The following is a 24,516-nucleotide window of genomic DNA, read 5'->3' on the forward strand; positions in this document are numbered from 1 at the left end:
GTGGAGTCTCCTCTTGAGACATTCAAAACCTGCCTGGACGCATTCCTGTGTGGACTAACTTACAGGGGGTTGGCAGGGGGGTTGGACTCAATGATCTCTGGAGGTCACCCCAACTCTTAAGGTCGTGATGCTGTGAAATTCTGGGGGTCTACTAAGTAGATGAGAAGTTCCAGATCTTTAATTTACCAAGATACTCAATTTAGACAGGAAAGTTACCTTCTTAACTCGCAGTTCCCACTGAAGAAACCCAAGGAAAAGAGACATGAACAATGTTTAGATTTAGTCAATTCATTACCTGTTCTCCTGTGCAGAACCACCATCTTCTGGGTTTTTACCATCTTCTTCTTTAAAGTACTGGCCACTGCTGGATGGATTAGCAAAAGTTGATATGAAAGGCCCCAGAGATTGAAAAGCAGCTTGGCGGACCTGGTGGGAAAGGTGCAAGGTGAGAAAGCACTATTTATAGATAGAAATCCTGCTGGCTTACACAAATGCCTGCTACTAGGAGTTGGAAAGGCCACAGGCAGTAAAGCAAGGGCAAAGGCTCTCGTTTGGCAGGAGTCAGCCAGCTGTATACAGAAAGTAGTAACCAAGACAAGAAAAAGCAAGGTAAAATCAGTTGAATCAAAGTAACTACGTTGGCAGTTCTGTTCCCCACAACCAAAACAATCACAATTATTGAAGCAAGAGAAGCAGGTAAATGGGAAAGCTCATCTGAGAATTCTGACAGCTTGAAAGTTAAAAACTGTGCTTGGAGAGCAGGCATTTCACTGCCATAAGCTGGACTGGTAAGATGCACTCCTTTCCTTTTCCTATTTGGCTGAATTCTTCATTTGCTCCTCTTTTCTCCTCCTATTTAAAGAATCATAGAAGCAACCAGGTTGGAAGAGACTTCCAATACCACCCAGTCCAACCTAGCACCCAGCTCTATCCAATCAACTAAAGCATGGCACTAAGTGCCTCACACAGGCTTTTATTCAACACCTCCAGCGACAGCGACTCCACCACCTCCCTGGGCAGCCCATTCCAATGCCAATCACTCTCTCTGCCAACAACTTCCTCCTAACATCCAGCCTAGACCTCCCCCAGCACAACTTGAGACTCTGTCCCCTTGTTCTGTTGCTGGTTGCCGCTTGGGAGAAGAGACCAACCCCCTCCACTGACCCTACTGCCCCCCAAAAAGGAGGTGGTGGTAGGGAGCTGGTAGAAATACAATGAAATCACATCCCATTTTCCAATTTGTTCATGGTTTTCAGCAATGTTTTCCAGGCAGTTCTGCAGCTATCCCACTGACAGTTTTTTCTCACCTGGCGCAGTGACAATATGAGTGACTTTCTACACCCACTGATTACTCGGCAGGGGAGGCTGGGCTTGGTGATTTCTGGAGCTCCCTTCCAACCTCTGCGATTCTGTGACAAACTAAGCAGTCTGTGAAGTATTCCACTTGAGATTCACAGATCCATAGAATGGTTTAGGTTGGAAGGGACCTTCAAGATCTAGTTCCAACCTCCCTGTCATGGGCAAGGACACCTTCCACTAGACCAGGTTGCTCGAGGCCTTATGCAACCTGACCTTGAACACCTACATGGAGGGAGCACTCACAACCTCCATGGGCAACCTGTTCCAGTGTCTCAACACCCTCACTGTAAAGAATTACTTCCTAATATCCAGCCTAAATCTGCCCTCTTCAAGCTTCAATCTCTTATTCTATCACTACAAGCCCTTGTAAAAAGTCCCCTCCTAGTTTTCTTGTAGGCCCTCTTCAGGTACTGGAAAGCCACTAAAAGGTTTCCCCAGAGCTTTGTTTTCTTGGGGTTGAAGAGCCCCAACTCTCTCAGCCTGTCCTCACAGGAGAGCTGCTCCATCCCACTGATCATCTCTGTGGCACTCCTCTGGATCCACTCCAGTAGTTCTATGTCCCTCTTATGGTGGGGGTACCAGAAGTGGCTGCTGTACTCCAGGTGGGGTCTCACAAGAACAGAATAAAGATGTGTGAAACAAGATGATGCCAGAAAAAAAAAAAAATCACCATTTAAACTATTAAACATTGAAGCAAACTTCCAAGGGAAGTGGTGGAATTCCCTACATTAGAGAGTTTTCAGACCCAGCTTGACAAGGTGCTGGGCCACCTCATCTAAACTACATCCTTACTCTTAAAGATTTGACTTAGATGATCTCTGAGGTCTCTTCCAACCTAAACCATTCTATGAAATAGATCTCACTGCTGTCTACAACTACCTGAAGGGACTTGTTGTGGAGAGGCTGCTGCTGGTCCCTTCTCACAGGTAACTGGAGACAGAAGAAGGGGGAATGGCCTCAAGCTGAGGATGGATAGGTTTAGGCTGGACATTAGGAAAATCAGTTTTCATGAAGAGAGTGGTCAGGCACTGGAATGAGCTGCTCAGAGAGGTGGTGGAGTCACCTACCCTGGATGTGTTTAAGGGTGGTTTGGATGTGGTGCTTAGGGATATGGTTTAAGGTGAATCTTGCAGAGTACAGTTATAGGTTGGACCTGGTGATCCTGAGGGGCTTTTCCAACCTGGATGTTTCTGTGATTCTGTGAATTCTGGAGCACACATTACAAGAGGGATATGGATGTGCTGGAACATGTCCAGAGAAGGGCCACAAAGATGATCAGAGGGCTGGAGCACCTCTCCTATGAGGAGGGACTGAGGGAATTGGGGCTGTTCAGTCTGGAGAGGAAAAGGCTCCAAGGTGACCTTATTGTGGCCTTTCAGTATCTGAAGTGGGCCTACAAGAAAGCTGAGGAGGGACTGTACAGGATGTCAGGTAGTGACAGAACTGGGAGGAATGGAACAAAGCTAGAAATGAGGAGATTCAGATTGGATGTTAGGAAGAAGTTCTTCACCGTGAGGGTGGTGAGAGCCTGGAATGGGTTGCCCAGGGAGGTGGTTTAAACACCCTGGAGGTGTTTAAGGCCAGGCTGGATGAGGCTCTAGACAGCCTTATCTAGTGTGAGGTGTCCCTGCCCACGACAGAGGGTTGGAATTAGATGATCCTTGTGGTCCCTTCCAACCCTGACTGATTCTATGAATCTATGAAGTTACCCACACCTAAGGCTGAGAACTTCTATGCAGAGCATCGCAGTAAAACCTTTTCACTGTGACAGCAATTCAAGCCATAAAACTCCCCAACTCTTACCCATCGTGAAGGATCACTAATCAGGTTAATAAAAAGGGGTGACAGCTTTGTCCTTCGGACTTCCTGGGACGTTGCACAAGACACAACCATGAAGCATTCGGCGCAGGCTTTCCGGACTCCCCACACGTTGTCGGAGCAGAGCTGGAAAAACCTCGGCAGCTGTTGGGAACAGAGTGAGTGAGTGTGCAAGTCTTGACAGGCAGTACTTGTTTCAAAGTACATTTCCTTTTTTCCCCCTTCACTTTTATTTCCTTCATCTGCTTCTGCACCCTCAGACCTGGGTGAAGTTGAACGCTTGCAAGACAGCACACATTCAGGAGCGTCACCCCTCTGATCAGCTGCTCTCATGGATGCAGATAAGGAAAATCATCTACCTGAGGAACAGCAACAAAATGCTAACTTTGTAATCTGATTTACATAAAGAAAACACCCACCAGTCTTTTAATGTACCTAACATTGAAAGCAGTGAAAGTGAGGAACACTGGCACATAGTCACAGAATCAGAGAATGGTCTGGGCTAGAAGGAAGCTCCAAATATCATTTAGTCCAAGCCCCTCTGTAGCCAGCAGGGGCATCCTCAACTAGATCAGGTTGCCCAGAGCCCCATCAAGCCTTGCCTGGAATATTTCAGGGTATGGGGCCACAACCACCTCCCTGGGCAACCTGCTCGAGTGTTCCACTGCCTTCATGGTTCCTAGCATCCAACCTAAATTTGCTCTTCTCTAGTTTGAAGCCATTGCCCCTCACCCTGTCACTGCAGGCCTTTGCAAATAGTCTCTCTCCAGCCTTCTTGGAGGCTCCCTTCAGGTACTGGAAGGCTGCTACTACGTCTCCCCAGAGCCTTCTCTCCAGGCTGAACACCCCCAGCTCCCTCAGTCTGTCCCCATAGCAGAGGTGCTCCAACCCCCGATCACTTTCATGGTCCTCCTCTGGACACACTCCATCAGGTCCATGTCCTTCCTATACTTGTTACCTGTCAGAAATCACTTCAGATTTTGTTAAGATTCTCAGTGAAATGAAAAAAAAATAAAAAGGCATCTTCACAGAGAAAGAAAACCTTTCTTTTCCACCTCAATTTCTCACGGTTGGATTTACCAATCTCTCTCCCCACCCACCCTACAAAGCAGGACCACAAAGGGGAATAAGGGAGCAAGAGAAACACTGTTTGGTGCAAACAAGGTTTGAACAGAGCAGTGGCTTTATTCATAATGCTGAAGAATAAAATCATAGAATCCTTTTGGTTGGAAAAGGCCCAACAGTCTTGTCACAACAGGTCTCCTCATCTTTCTTCTGGGCTTCTATTAAGCACTGAAAGGCCACGAGAAGGTCTGCCTAGAGCTTTCTCTTCTCCAGGCTGAACAACCCCAATTCTCTCAGCCTGTCCTCATAGCAGAGGGGTTGGGTTTCAGACCTACAATCACCTTTGTGGCCTTTCCAGACCCTGATACAACAGGTCCATGTGTCTCCTGTGCTGAGGACTTCAGAGCTGGACCCAGCACTGCAACTGAGGTCTCAACCAGGGTAGATTAGCCTCCTTCCTGCCTTATTTAGTTCAGAAGTTGCAAATATTCTCCATCACCACAGCTATTTCTCCAGTTTTGTTTAAAGTCCTCTCCCAGCCCTAGAACCAAGTCCCCCTGAGCTCCAGACTGTACAACTTGGCAATGAGGAGTTCTGTATTCACAGGACCTGCCCTGGGTGACTCTGCTTCAGCAGAGGAATTGGATTAGATGATGCCCAGAGGTCCCCTCCAAACCCCACCACTCTGTGACAGCGTCTTGAAGGTTCTGTAGACATGAATCATAACCTCATGTCAGCAGAACTGAGGAGTGGCAGCTTTTTTTAGTCTCTCCTTACTCAAGGACCATTCTGTCCTTCTCCCATCATTCTACTTGCCCTTCTGTACCTTTCCAGCTCCAACATTGACTTGTACTAAAAGAAAAACCCATTAAGGGAAGGCTTACCAGCATTTCTTCAGTGGCTTGCTGCCCAACCACACTGCAAATATCTCCAAAATTGGCTGCACAAACCTTGCAGACAAAATATGAAAAAGAAATAACCATTAAGAACAGTTTAAAGAGTTTTAATACAGCAAAGAAAAGCAAAGGGGAGGGGGAACAAAAGAGCTTTATAAACCATAAAATCAGGTGTTGATGTAAACTCAGTATCAGTTACTTCCCCACTCCATCAGTTCCCATGGTTTTAAAACGAGTTTAAAATGCTTTTCTTCACTTCAAGTTTAATCAGGCTTTTTTAATGATGAAAGAACCACCTCAGAGCTCAAACGAAAGGGAGGGAGGACAAAACGTGTTCAAAGTGCTGTCATATGAAAGACTGAAAGCAGTTATCAAGGAAAAGAAGCTGTGCAGTGGCAGTGTTAACCCACAACACAGCCTCAGCACCTAAATACCACGACAGAGTAGTGATTTATTTCATCTTAATGAACGCCATTAATTAATTCCATTCATCTCATCTCAAGAGATCTCCTTCAGAGAGAGAGGAGCTCAGTGGGCTGATGCTGTTATCAGTTAAGAGATGTTCACATTTTTGTGGCTATCTATACCATGATGAGGAGAAGCAGATTCTTTGTCTCTGATAACAAATGCCAGGACTATGGGGAAAAAACCCATTCAGCATCAGATCTAACTGTGGGATATAAACATCTGTGGAAATGAGAGCTTCCAAGGATGCCTGTGGCTTCTGCTTGGACATGGTAAAAGGAGCTGTAGCAGGGAGCAGCCATTCAGTTGCAAGGTGGTGAGAACTCCTCTCACAGACGGTCCTGGGCAGGTGGTGATAGCTGCGTACCTTACGAACGTGGAACATCCTGCAGTCACAGCACATCTCACAGAACCTGGGCAGAACGAGCCTTTCTGTGATGTCCTTTCCCACCATCGAGGCCATTTTGCACATGATCTAGTGGCAAGACAGACACCAATCAGGGATGCTTGCCACAACGCACCACCCCCTGGCACCGAAGCAGAGTCACAGAATGTCAGGGGCTGGAAGGCATCTCCAAAGCTCATCCAGTCCAACCTCCCTGCCAGAGCAGGACCACTGAGACCAGATCACACAGGAAGGCATCCAGGTGGGTGTTGAATATGTCCAGAGAGGGAAGACTCCACAGCCTCCCTGAGCAGCCTGTTCCAGTGCTCTGTCACCCTCACAGGGAAAAAAAAAACCTCCTCATGCTTCCATGGAACTTTCTATGCTTCAGCTTCCATCCACTGCCCCTTGTCCTGTCACTGGGCATCACCCAGCAGAGCCTGGCTCCAGCCTCCTGGCACTCACCCTTTACATCTTTATAAACACTGATGAGGTCACCTCTCAGGCTCCTCTTCTCCAAGCAGCAGAGCCCCAGCTCCCTCAATCTCTCCTTTTAAGAGAGATGTTCCATTCCCCTCATCATCTTTGTGGCTCTGTGCTGGACTCCCTCAAGCAGTTCTATGTCCCTCTTGAACTGAGTGGCCCAGAACTGGACACAGTATTCCAGATGCAGCCTCACCAGGGCAGAGCAGAGGAGCAGGAGAACCTCTCTCGACCTGCTAGCCACAGCCCTTCTAATACAGCCCAGAATGGCATTGGCCCTCCTGGCCACAAGAGCACATTGCTGGCTGATGGTCAAGCTCCTATCCACTAGGACCCCCAGATCCTTTTCCCTTTTGCTACCTTCCAGCAGGTCAGCCCCCAACCTATACTGACACCTGGGGTTGTTCTTTCCCAGGTGCAAGACTCTACACTTGCCCTTGTTGAATTTCATTACATTTCTTCCTGATCAACCCTCCAGCCTATCTCAATCTCTCTGAACAGCAGCACAGCCTTCTGGTGTGTCAGAAGCTTTTTATGTTTACTTTTCATACTGATGCACATGATTTCATTCATAGATTCACAGAATGGCTTGGGTTGGAAGGGACCTTAAAGATCATTTAGTTCCAACCTCCCTGCCATGGGCAGGGACCCCAGGCTGCTCAAAGCCTCATCCAGCCTGGCCTTGAATGCCTCCAGTGAGGGGGTATTCATGACCTCCCTGGGCAAACTGTTCCCTGACAGCAAACCACTGAGAAAGCAAGCATGTCACACCAAAGAAAGTGGCAGCTTTCTCCTCTTTCATCCTGATTTTTACTAGAACTTTCAAAACCAGAAGGAAATCCAAAAGAATTCTACGTTTAACTTTCCTAGGCAGAACTATTTAAATCCATTTCCCTTACAAATCCTTACATTTCTAACCTCAAGGGGATTGATGAGCTGCAGAAACCTTTATAGACCCCTTCAAAACAATGAAGATAGGTAAAGCAATCCTGCATTAAATTTTATTCCCTTATGTCTTTATAAGCTTCTTCAGGAGAGTCCTAGAAATTCAGAAATCTGTGATTTTTTTACTGCAAAAGACCTTTAAGGTCGTTGAGTCCAATTATTGGGTGCCAAATCCAATAGTGGCCAGCCTGTTTATGAGTCACATTAAGCAAGTGAAACATTAATGAGGCCTCACTCACAAGCCAAAAGAAAACAAATAAATGAAAACAAACCACTCAGACAACATCTGCATGAAATGCAAGAACAAAAATATCAAGGGAAGTATAAAAGTATATATCTGCTGCCATTTCTTCTCTACAACTTATTTCTTCACTAATTCAACACATCATAATTTTGAATTATTAAAGATGTGTCTAATGCAAACCACCGACTCACCCATGAATTATTCAGCTCAAATGCTTCTTATTTGTCCAATAAAACAAAACACAAACCAGAGCAAGAAAAAGGGACCAGACACAGCAACTCAATTCGCACACCAAAGATTTTCCACTGATGGAAAATTTTCCACATAAGCCAACTTAAAACTCTAAGCTAAATAAACCTTAAAAAAAAAAACTTTTAGAAGAACCAGCACAATAAAACAGATGCTTTAGGAGTCAGTAAAATGAATCCTCTGAGCTGTCTTGTGCAGCTGGGGTTTTCTTTACAGGATGTATGAGCTAATGAATTTAAATCTAACCATGACTTCAGTGTAAAACACATGGGAAAAGTCAGGAGATTGGGGTCACAGGCAGCAGTATTTTTTTTCTCTCTTGAAAACCACATGGATCATAGACTTATCGAATGTTAGGCACAGGAAAGGACCTCTAGAGGTCATCTAGTCCAAGTCACCTGACAAAGTAGGATCACCCAAGGCATGCCACACAGCAACACATCCAGGTGGATGTGGAAAGTCTCGGGAGGAGAAGACTCCACAACCTCTCTGGGCAGCCTGTTCCAGGGCAAAATCAGCCTCAAAGACGTTTCTTCTCATGTTGAGGTGGAACCTCCTGTGTTCCAGCTTGTACCTGTTGTTCCTTGTCCTATCACTGGGCATCAATAAAAAGAGCCTGGCACCTTCGTCTTGACAGCCACCCCTCAGATATTTATAGATATTAATAACACCCCTCTCAGCCTTCTTTTCTCAAGTCTAAACAGCCCCAGGTCTCTTAGTCTTTCTTCACAGGAGAGATGTTCAAGTGCCTTCATCATCCTCATTGCTCTCCATTGGACTTTCTCCAGTAGATCCCCATGTCTCTTGAACTGGGAAGCCCAAAACCAGCCACAGTATTCCAAGTGTGGTCTCACCAGGGCAAAGTAGAAGGGAATGATTTCCCCAGACCTGCTGGACACACTTTTCTTGATGCACCCCAGAACACCATTGGCCCTCTTGGCCACAAGGGCACATTACTGTCCCCTGCCTAACTTCCTGTCCATTACACATGACCATTGTTGCAATATCAAACATTCAGGCAAATTTCATACTCTGACACCTGGAAATGTTGATACTTACAGCCACGGCTTCTGTCTTCACATCATCATTGCTGTCTGGAGCTGTCAGCTCAATCAGAACAGGGCACACTTTGGTCTCCACATCGTATCTCTCAATGAGCTCTTGCTCCAACAGAACTAACAGTGCTGCTTGGCTTGTTTTTCTTACCTACCACAAAAAGACAAAACTGAACCAGGGAATTTGTAGAGAGTTCTTTGGTTTCTTACTTAAACATCATGTATTTCAGAAGCTGTACTTAGGCAGTGCCAGGCTAATTGTTCTCAGCAAGAGGACAAGAGCTCCGACAGCTCTTTGGCAAACACCTCATGTTTGAAACAAACTACCTTTGATCCCAAGAACATCTGCATATTGTAAGCTAAGCAAAAGCTGTCACACAAGTCTCTACCTACTTCCCACTACACAAGGTAACAGGATCAAAAAGTGCACTTGTGGCAAAGTGTATGCAGCACAAAAAAAGGAATACAGAATTGTTAGGGCTGGAAGAGACCCCAAAGATCATCCAGTTCCAACCCCCCTGCCATGGGCAGGGACACCTCACATTAGACCACATTGCCCAGAGCCACATCCAGCCTGGCCTTAGAAACCTCCAAGATGAGGCTTCCACCACCTCCCTGGGCAATCTGTTCCCATGTCTCACCACCCTCAAGGTGAAAAACTTCTTCCTAACATTCAATATAAATCTCTCCTCTAGCTGGGATCCTTTCCCCCCAGTCTTATCACTACCTGACACCCTAAAAAAGATCCCTCCCCAGCTTCCTTGTAGCTACCTTCAGATCCCAGAAGGCCACAAGAAGGTCTCCTCAGAGCCTTCTGCTCTCCAGACTGAACAGCCCCAACTCTCTCAACCTGTCCTCAGGAGAGGTGCTCCAGTTCTCTGATCATCCTCGTGGCCCTTCTTTGGACACATTCCATCACATCCAGATCCTCTTTTAATAGTGGCTCCAGAACTGGATGCAGTACTCCAGCTGGGGTCTCACCAAAGTGGCGTAGAGGAAGAGAATCACTTCCCTTGACCTGCTGGCCACATTTCTCCTGATGTAGCCCAGCACGGGATTGGTTCTCTGGGCTGCAGGTGTATGCTGACAGCTCATGCTGAGCTTCTCCTCCACCAGTACACCCAAGCCCTTTTATTTAGGTTTGCTCTCAAGCCAGTCACTGCCCAGCCTATGTTGGTACTTGAGATTGCCCCAACCCAGATGCAGGTCTTGCTGAAACCTCATGCAACACAACTGTGAGTAGCAAAGTTCTAAGGAATATGATTTTTTGGAAACAACTTCTTTTTCTGAGATAAACAAGTTGGCTGACAATGAATAAGGTGGCTTCCTTTTAATTCTGAGACACAGCTTTGCTTATTCCCACCTCAAACCAGACTGTACAAAAACAAGATAACCATTAACAACTGGATTCATACACAGCTAATCCCTGCCTCTCAAAAAAGTCATTCATGTTGCAGTGCAGACAACTCATTGTTCTCAGCTTTGGAGCAAACTAGACAAAACCATGAACTATCAACAAAGGTTAAGGTGAGGAGTCACTAAATCTGCCAGCAAGAGCTCAAAGGTGTGCAGGTGATCAGGGGAAATGGCTTCCAGCTGGAAGAAGCTTAACAGAGATCAGACTCTAGGAAGGAAATTTTTCCCCACTGGAACAGGTTGCCCAGAGAAGCTGTGAAGGCTCCAAGCCTGTCAGTGTTCAAAGCCAGGCTGGATGGGGCTTTGAGCAACCTGGTCTAGTAGGAGGTGTCCCTGCCCATAGCAGGGTGGTTGAAACTAGATGATTGTTACGATCCCTTCCAACCCAACGCATTCTGTTATGCTATGAGGTAGCAAAACAACAACTAAGAAAAATAGGTCTAGGTAATTATTTTTAATTACAGAGAATCTGGAAAGGGCATGGGAATAAGTGGCAAATGGAAGCATAAAATCATAGAATCATTCAGCTTGGAAACAACCCTGGGATCATCAAGTCCAACCATTGACCCTACTCTACAAGGTTCACCTTACACTGTATCCCTCAGCACCACATCTAAACGACTTTCAAACACATGCAGGGATAGTGACTCCACCTCCCTGGGCAGCTCATTGCAATGTCTGACCACTCTTGCTGGGGAAAAAAAATTCCTAATGTCCTGTCTAAGCCAACCCTGCTGCAGTCTGAGGCCATTCCCTCTTGCCCTACCACTAATTACCTATGAGAAGAGATTGGCACCAATCTCTTTACAATGCCCACAGCCCTTCCCTCGTCCAATAAAATGAGGGAGTAATAAGACTTAAAATAATGGTTCACCTAAAACATGTCCAGTGTGAAATGATGTGGAGAAACCAGAAAGCTTCAGGCAAGGTAATTCACACAGAGAAACAAACCATACAGAAGCTTTCTTGGATCAATACACAAATAACATGTCATGAAGGGACAAAATGGATGTCATAAAACTTCTCTCAAGGGATGGGGAGTCAACCACCTCCCCAGGCAATCTGTTCCAGTGTTCCACCACCCTCATGATGAAGAGTTTGTGCCTAACAACCAATCTCAACCTGCTCTTCTCTAGTTTGAAGCCACTGTCCCTCATCCTGTTACTGCAGACCTTTGTAAACAGTCTCTCTCCAGCCTTCTTGGAGGCCCCCTTCAGGTACTGGAAGACTGCTACTAAGTCTTCCCAGAGCCTGCTGTTTTCCAGGCTGAACAATCCCAGATCCCTCAGACTGTTTTCATAGCTGAAGTGCTCCAACCCCCGATCACTTCCATGGCACTCCAGACCAGCTCCATCAGGTCATTGTCCTTTCCTTTCCACACTGAGGGCTCCAAAGCTGGATGCAATGCTCCAGGTGAGGTCTCACCAGAGCAGAGCAAAGTGATTTTTTCAACCATAGAGAGGAATCAGACAAGGAGTCAGTTTTCCATGACCACTTCTACCAGAATTAAAGTTATGTAAACTTAAAATGATTTATTTTCTTCTTAAAACATCAGCTAAAAGACCTTCACATGAGAACAGATTGCCTCAGATAAAGAAGAATGTTGGAAATTTTCACGGGATCACAGGATATTAGCAGTTGGAAGGGACCCAAAGAAATCATCCAGTCCAATCCCCCTGCCAGAGCAGGATCATAATCTAGTGCAGGTCACACAGGAATGCATCCAGACAGCTCTTGAAAGTCTGCAGAGAAGGAGACTCCACCACCTCTCTGGAGTCTGATCCAGTGCTCTGTGACCCTTACAGTAAAGAAGTTCTTCCTCATGTTGAGATACTGGAACGTGACCAGAGAAGGGCAACGAAGCTGGTGAGGGGTCTGGAACATAAACCCTATGAGGAGAGGCTGAGGAAGCTGGGGATGTGCAGCCTGGAGGAGGCTCAGGGCAGACCTCATTGCTGTCTGGAACTACCTGAAGGGAGGCTGTAGCCAGGTGGGGGTTGGTCTCTTCTGCCAGGCATCCAGCAACAGAACAAGGGGACACAGTCTCAAGTTGTGCCAGGGGAGGTCTGGGCTGGATATTAGGAGGAAGTTGTTGGCAGAGAGAGTGATTGGCATTGGAATGGGCTGCCCAGGGAGGTGGTGGAGTCACCATCCCTGGAGGTGTTCAAGAAAAGTCTGTCTGAGGCACTTAGTGCCATGGTCTAGTTGACTGGGTAGGGCTGGGTGATAGGTTGGACTGGATGAGCTTGGAGGTCTCTTCCAGCATGGTTGATTCTATGATTTTATGTTGAGGTGGAACTTCCTGTGCTGCAATTGTCCCTTGTCCCATTGTCCCTTGTCCTATCACAGAGTGCAACTGAAAAGATTTTATCCTCTCCCTCTTGACTCCCAGCCCACAAATATTTATAAACATCAATTAGATCCCCTCTAAGTCTTCTCTTCACCAGACCAAACAGCCCCAGGTCCTTCAGCTGCTCCTCACAGGCCAATGCTCCAGCCCCTTCATCATCTTCACAGCCTTCCACTGGATTCTTTGAAGCAGATCCCTGTCCCTCCCGAACTGGGCAGCCCAAAACTGAACACAATACTCCAGGTGGAAGTCCAGAGTCTCCTGTACTTCCTGTCCATTCAACAACCTTTTCACCCTGAAACATTACACACTTGTATGAAGCTAAATTATTCCCATTCAGCATCACACCAGGAATATTCAACCCTCTAAGCCAGCTCTTTGTAAGCAGACACTTACCTGGTTGTTCTGGTCTGCAAGGTACCGTACCACGATGGGCAGTAAGTACTTGGAAAAAGCATAAGGGATTGAAGGTCTGTTCTCTTGACAGAACATTGCAATGTGAGGCACCTGTTCCATCAGCTCTGCCCGCACTGTTGGCTCTGTCAGGGGGGGAGAATAAAAGCAAAGAAAGAACAGTCAATGGTTAGAAGCTTTCTCCACAGTAAGCTTTTTTTCTGGTCCTGTACATACAAATTGCAGTTTTAGCTGATAGACCTGAGGTGTGGAATGGCATCCAGACAGATCTGGGCAGGGTCAAGAAGTGGGTCTGTGTGAACCTCTGTGTGAACCTCCTGAGCTTCAACAAGTGCAAGCTGCTGCATCTGGATTGAGATAATCCACAGTATCAGTAGAGACTGGTGGCTGAAGGGCTGGAGAGCAGCCTTGCAGAGAAGGACTTGGGAGTGAAAAACTGGACATGAGCTGTCAATGTGTGCTTACAGCCCAGAAGCCATCTGTATCCTGGGCTGCATCCCTAGCACTGTGAGCAGCAGGTGAAGGGAGGGGACTCTATGCCTCTGCTCTGATGAGACAGCATCTGCAGTGCTGGGTTCAGCTCGGGAGTCCTCAGCACAGGAGAGATATGGACCAACATGCAAGAGAGGGTCCAGAAGAAGCCACAAACATGATCCAAGAGGTGGATCTTCTCTGTTGCGAGGATAGGCTGAAGGAGTTGAGGTTGATTAACCTGGAAAAGAGGAAAAACTCCAAGGAAATCCTGTGTGGTCTTTCAGTACTTAAAGGGGGGCTATGCCAAAGATGGGGACAGTCCTCTTAGCAGGGCCTGTTGTGATGGATGATGGCTTTCAATTAGAATCACAGAATCAGTCAGGGTTGAAAGACACTACAAAGATCATCTAGTTCCAACCCCCCTGCCACAGGCAAGGACACTTCACACTAGGTCAGGCTGTCTAGAGCCTCATCCAGCCTGCCCTTAAACACCTCCAGGGAAGAAGGGAGATTCAGACTAGAGAAAAGGAGTATTTTTTTATGCTGACAGTAGTGAGACACTGGTCCAGCTTGCCTAGAGAGGTGGGAGATGCCTCATCCTTGGAACCATTCCAGGCCAGGTTGGATGGAGCTCTGAGCATCTGGAAATGCTCTGATCTAAATGGAAATGTCCCTGCTGGCTGTAAGGAAGTTGGACTAGATGACCTTTAAAGGTGTCTCCAATCTTCCTGTGTCATTTCCAGAAAAGGCTTTTGGGCTCCACTTTGTTGACTACAAGCTTAGACTTAAGTTTTCCTACAGCAACACCAAAAACCTCTGTAAATGAATGCATTGTTGACAGAATCTCAAAACACAATGTTAATTCCCAAATAAACAAATAACTCTTCCAGTCTGGTCCATTTCTCTTCCCCAAACCCATCAGGAACACATAGGACAAAGGCTTTTTATTTAAAATCCAGATGTTCTGAAATGCAACCAGGTTGTGCCTCATAAGCACCAGACACATCCTGAAGTTTGCACTGAATATAAAACACAGTCACAGAACTTTCCAGTACCCAAAGGGGGACTACAAGAAGGATACAGAGAGACTACTTACAAAAGCCTGCAGTGGCAGGGCAATGGCTTCAAATTAGAGGAAAGCAGATTTAGATTGGATGTTAGGAACAATTTCTTTACCACGAGGGTGGTGGAATACTGGAACAGGTTACCCAGGGAGGTAGCCATGGTCTCATCTCTGGAAATGTTCAAGGTGAGGCTGGACAGGGCTCTGGGCAACCTGATCTGGTTGAGCATGCCCCTGCTGACTGCAGAAGGGGTTAGACTAGATGATCTTTGGAGGTCCCTTCCAACCCAGATTCTATGTTTAGTTTAGTGAGTTCTATGATTCTATGAACACAAAGTTACCATCCTCAGTCTCAGTTTCTAACTTCAGCCTAACTTTTTTACTGGCAGTCAGCAGCACCTCTTGCTATTAAAGCTGTGTTGTATTTCCTACCTCTGTGACTCAGTTTTGGCTTCCTTATACAGATTTCCCAAAGTAGTCCCTAGAACACGAGATAGGATAAGCTGCAACTCCTCCTTGGGATGAGGTTTTCTCAACCAAAGTTTATCAGTTGTTTTCAAGGCAAAGTTAGCAAAACCACCTGTGTTTTCCTCCTATGGTGAACTGCATGCAAGAAGAATGTGGCCAGCAGGTTGAAAGAGATTTTCCTCCCCCTCTGCTCTGCCCTAGCGAGGCCACATCTGCAGCACTGTGTCCAGTCTTGGGCTTCCCAGTTCAAGAGAGACAGGGAACTACTGGAGAGTGTCCACTGAATGTCACAAAGATGCTGAAAGGACTGGAGCATCTCTGTAAGGAGGAAAGGCTGAGACACCAACTACCATGACCATTACACTATATCCTGAAGCACCACATCTAGATGCTTCTTGAACACATCCTGTGATGGTGACTCCACCACCTCCCTGGGCAGCCTGTTCCAACAACTCACCACTCTCTCAGCAAACAATTTTTTCCTAGTGTCCAGTCTAAACCTTCCCTGGCACAACCTCAGCCCATTTCCTCTTGTTCTACTGCTGGTTACTTGGGAGAAGGGACCAACGCCAGCTTCACTCCAACATGTAGCTGTAGAGAGCAATGGGATCAAGAAGACCCAGAGGGAATCTTCTCAATGCTTATCAATAGCTGAAGAGCAGGAACAAGGGCATGGGGTCAGTGAGATACTGGGGAAAGGATAAAGGGCAACTGACATGAAGTATGACACAGAAAGCTCCACTGAAACATGAGGAAAAACTTAATTTCTGTGAAGGTGCTGGAGCCCTGGAGCAGGCTGCCCCAGAGGGAGAGATTCCAACCCACCAGGACATGATTTCTAAGCACCCTGCTGTGGGTCACCCTGCTTTAGCAGTGGCATTGGACTAGATGATTACCAGAGGTCACTCTCAACCCGCACTCTGACTGGATTCTGTGAAATCTGGCAAGGTCTGCCAGCTCCACTTCTGGAAGCTGGGCTTGAAGCACACATTCTTCCACATCTCGTCTCAACATGTTTTCTTCTATCTCTGTGAAAACCTGGCCAAAGGTGGCTGAGCTAACAGGCCTTAAATATAGCCTCACATTTGTGCCTGCCCACTAGCCAACAGAGATCAGAGCAACTACACAGTGAAAAGAGTCCTTCCTGCCAGGCATGTTTTGAGATGAAGAAAGCCATCATCATGAGTCATAGTCACTGCAGACAGACTTTGCACAGCCCCTTTCCCAAGAAGAACTCTCTTGAAAAGGCTGAACAGCAGAATGAGGAATCATCAGTCTGGGCAAGGGGGGATGGAGGGCTGGGAGGTGAATGAAGAAGCCTAGTAACTAAAAAGAACTTGCTGGACAAGAAACTGGAATCAGGGCCAAATGCCAGGGCTGGAGGGACTTGCTCCCACTTCTCCCCAGTGAGGCTGCTATTTCAAGACATGCCCAGGACATGATTTAAGGGTACAAGAAGCTTCTGTCACAACCCTAATCTCTAGGATCTCATTCTTGCTTCTTAGGACTCCTGTTTCATTTCTTGCAGCATGGAGAAGATGACTTAGGGGCAGGGGGCAGAGAGGAAAAAGAGTGAGGAAGATGAATTTGGCTGAGGCTGCACGTTTGGCAGCAGAGCTTAAACTGTTCCTGAATTTGCTTTAGGCAGTTCCCACCCTCCCCAACCCAAAACCTGTGGCTTCCATGATGCCAGTGCAACTGTTCACGCAGCCAGACAACAAACCATATCAAAGAAGCGATCTGGCTGACGCAGCTTCTGCCCCACCACAGCAACATGATTAAACAGCAAGAACTGGCACTTTGCTTGGCTTCCCCGTGCAATCACACATTTCCCTCAAGTAGCATAACTATCTGATGATGGAAGCAAGCAAGCAATGGTGAGAAAGAGCACACAGGGACTGCTACCCGTGGTTATTACCATCAAAACAGAGTGAAAGAAGCAATATGTTGAGAAACTCAATTGGTTCCTTTACCTAGCATGAAGCTGCGCAAAATGCTCGAGCCAGACTCTTCAGAGAGCAATTGCACACTGCTCATTTGTCTGGACTCCAAAGTGTGTCCTTCCTGCTGAAGAAACACCACCACTACAATCAAAGCCAACAAGAGCTCTGCACTAAGCATATCAAAGAGCTATGTATAGAGCTTCACACGCTAGGCACTCCTCAAATCATACAACCATAGAATGGATTGGGTTGGAAAAGACCTTTGAAGGTCATCTAGTCCAATTGCCCTGCAGGCAGCAGGGACATCTTCAACTAGATCAGACTGCTCCAAGCCTTGTTCAACATAAACTGGAATGGATCCAGGAATGGGGCTTCTATCACCAGTCTGGACAACGGTGGCCAGGGTTTCACCACACTCGGTGTAAATAATTTCTTCCTTCTCTATAGTCTTCTAATTTAAAACCATCATCTCTTGTCCTGTCACCCCTGGCCCTGCTAATAGAACTGCTCCCACCTTTCTCACAGCTCCCACTTACGTTCTAAAAGGCCACGAGAAGGTCACTCCAAGCCTTCTCTTCTCCAGCCTAAACACCCCAACTCTCTCAGCCTGGCCTCAAAGCAGAGGGCTTCCAACTCTCAGATCATGTTTGGGACCTCTGCACCCTCTCCAACAGCTCCATGTCTCTTCCTTGATGAGGACCCCAGAGTTGGGCCCAGCCCTGCAGGTGAAGTTTCAGCAGAGTAGAGAGGCACAATCCCTTCCTTCCACTTGCTTCCCAGAGTGCTGGGGAACGCAGCCCAGGACACGGTTGGATTCTGGGCTGTGAGCACACATTGGCGGCTCACAGCCAGTTTTTAACCCACCAAGCAGGTTTGCTGTGAAACTGAGTTTGCACATTTCTTTATGAAGCACACCAATAAGAGAGCAAGGAGCACCAAAACCCTAAGACACCTGCTTCTTCAGAACAGGGTTCATCTATTATGTAGCACTGGAGAGAGCAGCCACACCACCTGACAAGACCCAAGAGCTGCTCACGTAAAGCGAGCCCTCTCCTCCCCGAGCTTCGGTCTGAGTAAGCTGCAGCTCTGCGACGAACGCAGATGAGGTGATGCAATTAAAGACTTGAAAAATTCATGGCCAGGAATGAATTAGAACTGCCAAGCCACCTTAGTTCTTACCTTCCCTAACTTTCAAGTACATGGCTCTGCAATCCTAGGAAGATCAGTTCTGACCAACAAACAAAACGAGCGCTGTGCAGGGAGCAGGGGGTGTAATGCAACACCCTAATTCGCCATCAAAAAGGCATCTGTGCTCTTCTGGGCAATTCAAGTTGCTGTGCAAAAACCTGAACCTTAACCTTACCAATTTACATGAGAGCTCAGTTCCTCCAAAAGCTGAACCATATGTTCCAGCTTGTACTGAAAAGAGCTCCACCTTGCAGCCTGATGGGCTTACAGTAGAGCTTTTTCAGTTTTTGGTTTCGTTATGCTTCCTAAAAAGCCACGCAACAGTACTCAAAATTTCCACTTAGGAGACAGCACTTTCTCCTCTCTGTCATCCATTCCTCAGTTTGGTCTTCAGCTGGAGGAGTTCCAAAAACAGATTCCCGCAGGCAGTGACATGACAGTGAAAAAAACAGCATGTTGGGGGTTGGAAGGGACCTTCAAAGATTATCCAGTCCAATCTGCCTGCCAGGTCACACATGAATATATCCAGGTAGGTTTTGAATATCTCCAGAGAAGGAAACTCCACAACCCCCCTGGGCAGCCTGTTCCAGTCTTCTGTGACCCTCACAGAGGAAAAAAAAACCCAGTGTCTGCCATTTCAGTTTAAAGTCTTGTGTTGTTTCTAACCAAGTTCATGGTTTGGTCATCACCACACTGAACAGAGTGTGGAAGAAGCAGTTAAAATCATTGTGTGCTGCTTCTTGAGGCATAAGCTCATCCAGCTGGGGAATACATCTGTATTACATATTTCTTGCACTGTACAAGACAGTCAGGACCAAGGTTTCACACAGTATAAACAAGATCTGGGTGGGGGATTTTGCTTCACATCAATACTTTCAAGTCTATTTTAAGCAAACTGTGTGCAATGAGGTTCTCCATAACATGTGCTTGGAACAGTACTTTTCCGCTTGGCAGGGGAAGTATTTTTAAGTGCTGCTCTTTCCAGACTGTCTCCTGAAGGCACAAACCTTTGCCTTAAAGTAGCAGGCTGCTAGGGAAAAAATACAGTTATATATGCTAGAGTGAAACAAGCAGGGCAGAAATCACCTTTATGTCCTTCCCCAGGTAGAGATCTTCATTTCAGCCTGACAAGAGGGGTCCACAACATACTGAGAGGCCAATCTGCCAGGAGCATAGTGATAGTACTGGCTTTGTAGGATGTTTGCTCTCAAATTGAAGATTATTGCATGATCAAAGACAGACTGCAAATAAATTCTATCATTCACCCACTCAAACTTCACCTAACCCTTCTTTCCCAAGCAGAACTTTCTCTTCCCCTCTTTTCAACCTTCTGCTATCATGCATATTTTTCTTTGCTATCTCTCTGCCGCCTCTGTCCCTCTACCTTCTCCACCTTTTTCAAAGCAGAAAGAAAACCTAGACCAGTGGAAACACAATGTAACCAGAGCCTGTCCCTCTTAGCTCAAGAGTCCATCAGAAAGACTGATGTGTGCTGCTTCAGTTTTCTCTTACTAACCAGAGATTTTCCTCATTACTTGACTGGCAGAGTGAGGAGTTAAATACAGACTACTGGGAGAGGGTCATCCATCAGATGTATGGTGAGACAAAAAGATCACATCAAGCAAAGGAAAAAGTATTCTTAGGGTGGCAGGAGGTGGGAGGAAAGGTCTGGAAAATCCTGAAACGTGAAGATCACAGGATCACAGGATGTTAGGGGTTGGAAGGGACCCAAAGAGATCATCAAGCCCAACCCCCCTGCCAGAGCAGGACCACACAATCTAGCTCTGGTCACAGAGGAACACATCCAGACAGGCCTTGGAAGCCTCCAGAGAAGGAGACTCCACAACCTCTCTGGGAAGCCTGTTCTAGTGCTCTGTTACCCTTACAGTCAAGAAGTTCCCCCTTGTGTTGAAGTGGAACCTCCTGTGCTGCAGCTTGCATACATCGCTCCTTGGCCTATCCCAGAGAGCAACTGAGCAGAGTCTGTCCCCCACCACCAGCCCTCAGATATTTATAGACATTTATTAAATCCTCTCTCAGTCTTCTCTTGTCCAGACTAAACAGCCACAGGTCCCTCAACCTCTCCTCATTAGGCAGTGCTCCAGTCCCCTCATCATCCTTGTAGCTCTCCGCTGGACTCTCTCCAGCAGATTACCTGTCTCTCAAACTAGGGAGCACAAAACTGAATGATGGGGCAGAGAAGAGGCAGAGGAGAACCCACCTCAACCTGTTGGACACACTCTTCTTAATGCACCCCAAGATCCCTTTGGCCTTGGCCACAAGGGCACATTGCTGTCCCATGGTTATCTACCGGCACTCCCAGGTCCCTTTCCACAGGGCTGTTCTCCAGCCTGTACTGGTGCAGGAGAGGAGAGGGCAGAGGTGAAACCCTGACAGCTGGGAAAGGCAAATATAAGGATTCCCATTAATATTGCTTAGATATGAAGATTTTGCTCAATGAAACACTGTCAGATATGCTACTCAACAGCTATTGTTGGCATCTCTCATCATGCCAACAGCACTAATTAAAATGGCTTTGCTAACGGGTGCAGCACAACGTTAGGTAATTAAGGTTGGGAGGCCACGCACATTACAGCTAATCACACAGCTTCAAAAGTTAATGACCAATTAGTTTAAATAATTGGTTTTAAAATCAGTTTGCTTTGCAGAGTGAGTTCACAACTGATTTTATTCAGGAATTAAAAAAAGAAGTCATTATTTTTGGTTACATCCAAGCAAATAAGCACCAAGTCCTCCAGGGAGCCACTTTCTTTTCCCTCATCATTTCTTTAGAGCACCCACACTTAACTTCATTATACACTAAAACACCACATACAGTTAAAAAACAAAAACAGAGGCTCTCCCTCTAAAACAACCCTCAGAAACATAAGTCTGAAAGCTTCTGGTTGCCTTTGCAAGCACACTGAGCAAAATGCCTACAAGGCATTCTGGCTGAGGTTAACTTTGAAAGCCAGTCAGTCAGAATTGTTTTGGTTGGAAAAGACCTTTAAGATCGTTGAGCATCTTGTGATAAAGTCTTGTATCACATAAAGCACTCACAAGCTGGGACCAGAACAAACCCAGCTTGAATGATACTGAAGTGAAAAAGACAGACATAAGGCCCTTGTTCAAGCTCTAGTCTACATCTGAGAATGAAGAAAGTGCTGTCAAATGCACCAAATTATCCCAGCCCCATGACTTTTTTTGGTGCCTTCCATTCTGCAATCATGTATTTGGACTCAGCTTTATTTCACATGAAGCTTGTTTCTCTGAGCTTAACTAACATTCTCACAGGGAAGCTTGGGAAGCATGGGTTAGGTGAGTGGACAGTGAGATGGTTGAAAAACTAGCTGAAGTAAAGAGCAGGAGTTGTGATCAGCTGTGCAGGGTCTAGTTGCAGGCTTGTATGTAGCTAGTGGTGTTCCTCAAGGGTCCAGTCTTGTTAAACATCTCCCAGATGTATCCAGAGTGGACCTTCAGCCAGTCAGCTGATGACACAGAGCTGAGGAGTAGCTGACACCCCCAGCAGGCTGTGCTGCCATTCAGTGAGACCTGGGCAGGATGGACAGTTGGGCAAATGAGAACCTCGTGAAGTTCAACATGGGCAAGTGTAGGGTCCTGCACCTGGAGGGGAATAACCCCCTGCACCAGCACAGGTGAGGGTGTACCTGCTGGAAAGCAGCAGACGTGTTCAGCACGAGCAGCAATGTGCTCTTGTGGCCAAGAAGGCAAAGAGTCTCCTGGGGTGCAAGGATGGCTTCTCCTCCTGCTCTGCCCTAGTTAGGCCACAAGGGTGTACTGGGGATTACTGGAGAGTCCAGTGGAGGCTGCTGCTGCTGCTGCTAGGGGACTAGAGCCTCTCTCTTACAAGGAAAGGCTGAGATACCTAGGGGCTGTTTAGCCTGGAGATGAACACCGAGAGGGGATCTTCTCAATGCTTATGAACATCTTAAGGGCAGGGGTAAAGAGGATGGGTCCAGACTCCTTCCAGGGGTGCCCATGGACAGGACAAGCAACAGGCAAAAGCTGGATGACAAGGAAGTTCTGCCTAAACATAAGAGGAAAATTCTTTGTTGTGAGGCTGCTGGAGCAGGCTTCCTAGGGAGATTGTGGAATCTCCTTCTCTGGAGAAAGTCCAAACCTACCTAGAGATTGTAATCCTGGATGACCTGCTGTGGGTGACCTGGCTTTAGCAGGGGGCTGGAATAGATCATCTCCAGAGGTCCCTTGCAGGCTCCATCATTCTGTGATTTAAATAAGAAGCCTTGACTCCAGGTGGTGTCTACTCAGGTATCAGGTTCTAACTAAACAAGTCAAACCCACTGACACTTTTATAATGTAGCATTTGGGGTTTTTGAGTTATGAGCCTTTTTCATAGAATCATAGAGTGGTCTGGGTTGGAGGGGCCTCCAAAGGTCATCTAGTCCAATCCTCACTGCAGTCAGCAGGGACATCCTCAACTAAATCAGGCTGCTCAAAGCCCTGTCAAGCTTCACCTTTAATACCTCCAGGGATGGAGCCCAAACCACCTCCCTTGTTTTACAAAAGAGGTTGAAAAAAATATCATAAATGGGAAAAAAGAGGAGAGAGAAGACTGAAACCCAAGTCTAGTAACAGCAACCTTGAAAACTTCATGCCTACACCAAACACCTTCAACAAACCCTGCTGTGCTGCAGTTCAGCACATCAGTTAAGAAGGCACAAAGCAGATCCAGTTCCCTAATGAATCTTCACACACAGAAGGAAATTCTAATCACCTGTCTCACAGAAATGGGCCAAGTCCAACACTGCAACTGCTGCAGGCACAAAGCTCACGCTGAAGGTTGCAGAAATTCCATTTGTGGGGCAGCTGCAGAATCCAGTGCTACTAGTTTGGCAGATCTGAGGTGACTTCTCCAACGCAGGAAAAGCCTGAAATGCTGCTTTTCCTGACGCTGAGAAAACATCAGCCCTGACTGAAAAATAAATGCACTCCACCCGTGTGAAAGGGAACCAATTGATGTGAGCTCAAGCCTTGTCTTCCACTAAATTTCTACCTAAACATACTTCACCTTGATGCATTTGGTCATCAACGACAGGCCTAGGCTCTGAAAGCAAGCCTGAGGCCATTTTGGCACTGCACAAGTCTGAGAAGGAATGGCTGAGGGAAGTGGAGTTGTTTAGCTTGGAGGAAAGGAGGCTGAAGAGACCTTCCAGCTGCCTCTATCTGAAAGAAGGTGCAAGTGAGGTGAGGGTTTCTTTTCCCGAGCAGTAAGTGTCAGGGCAAGAGGAAACAGCATCAAGTTGCACCAAGGGAGGTTCAGGTTGGACGTTAGGAAAAAAATTCTTCGCTGAAAGAGGCTGCCCAGGAACATAGAGGAGTCACTACCCCTGGAAGCAGAGGGATGGCACCTACTGACAGGACTTAGTGGTGGACTTGGCAGTGCTGCTTAACAGTTGGACTCAGTGACCTTGACATCCTTCCCCATCCTAATGATTTTGTGATTTTCCCTCGGACCTATCTGTCCTATTTCCCAAACTTGAAGCGTCAGAAAGTTTCTGATGCTCAAAACTGTTAACATGATCACACAAACAAGCACTGTACATACAGATCTCAGAAGCAGAGGTCTGCTAGGGAAGCTCTCTAGAAACACTGGTGTGCCACTGTTCTCAAATAAAGACACATTCAATTCAAAATGAATAATGACTTGTTTTTTCCCCCCTCTCTTAAAGAAGCCTTGGAGAGGCACTCAATGCAATTATGCAATGCTTACAACAGGCTATTTTTCCTGGTTTAACAAGAGAGGGCATTCCCTCCCAAAAGTACAGATGTGCATAATGGTTTTAAACTAAAAGAGGGAGATTTGGAAGAGATTGAAGAAGAAAAAAGATTAAATCACAGAATCACACAGTGCTAAGGGTTGGAAGGGACCACAAAAGACCATCTAGTCCAAGCCTCCTGCCAGAGCAGAATCATCTAGAGCAGATCATACAGGAATGAATCCAGGTGGGTTATGAGTACCTCCAGAGAAGGAGGCTCCACAACCTTTCTGGGCAGCCTGTGCCAGGGCACAGTGAAAAGTTTTTCCTTATGGTCATGTAGAACCTCCTGTGCTTGCACCTATTGTCCCCTACCCTATCTTTGGATGTCACTGAGAAGAGTCTGGCTCTGTTCTCCTGACACTTGCCCTTCACATTTTTATGAACATGAATGAGGTCATCTCTCAGTCTCTTCGAAAGCAGAGTCCCAGCTCCCTC

At 46.7% G+C, this 24,516-nt stretch overlaps 1 protein-coding gene across 8 annotated transcripts in view; it reads right to left on the reverse strand.

Moving 5' to 3' along the window:
- The window catches only part of PPP4R1 (protein phosphatase 4 regulatory subunit 1), an 81,862-nt gene that overhangs the window by 30,412 nt on the left and 26,934 nt on the right, over nucleotides 1–24,516 (reverse strand). For all 8 annotated transcript variants that reach the window (XM_064150213.1, XM_064150214.1, XM_064150212.1 and 5 more), the window contains 6 exons: nucleotides 13,127–13,269; nucleotides 8,969–9,115; nucleotides 5,971–6,078; nucleotides 5,127–5,192; nucleotides 3,163–3,321; nucleotides 296–426 (listed from right to left, as the gene is read on the reverse strand). In XM_064150213.1, the coding sequence (XP_064006283.1) occupies nucleotides 296–426; nucleotides 3,163–3,321; nucleotides 5,127–5,192; nucleotides 5,971–6,078; nucleotides 8,969–9,115; nucleotides 13,127–13,269 (754 nt within the window). The remainder of the gene's footprint in view (nucleotides 1–295; nucleotides 427–3,162; nucleotides 3,322–5,126; nucleotides 5,193–5,970; nucleotides 6,079–8,968; nucleotides 9,116–13,126; nucleotides 13,270–24,516) is intronic.

This window comes from Pogoniulus pusillus, chromosome 10, assembly GCF_015220805.1.
Source record: "Pogoniulus pusillus isolate bPogPus1 chromosome 10, bPogPus1.pri, whole genome shotgun sequence".
Classification (NCBI taxonomy): domain Eukaryota; kingdom Metazoa; phylum Chordata; class Aves; order Piciformes; family Lybiidae; genus Pogoniulus; species Pogoniulus pusillus.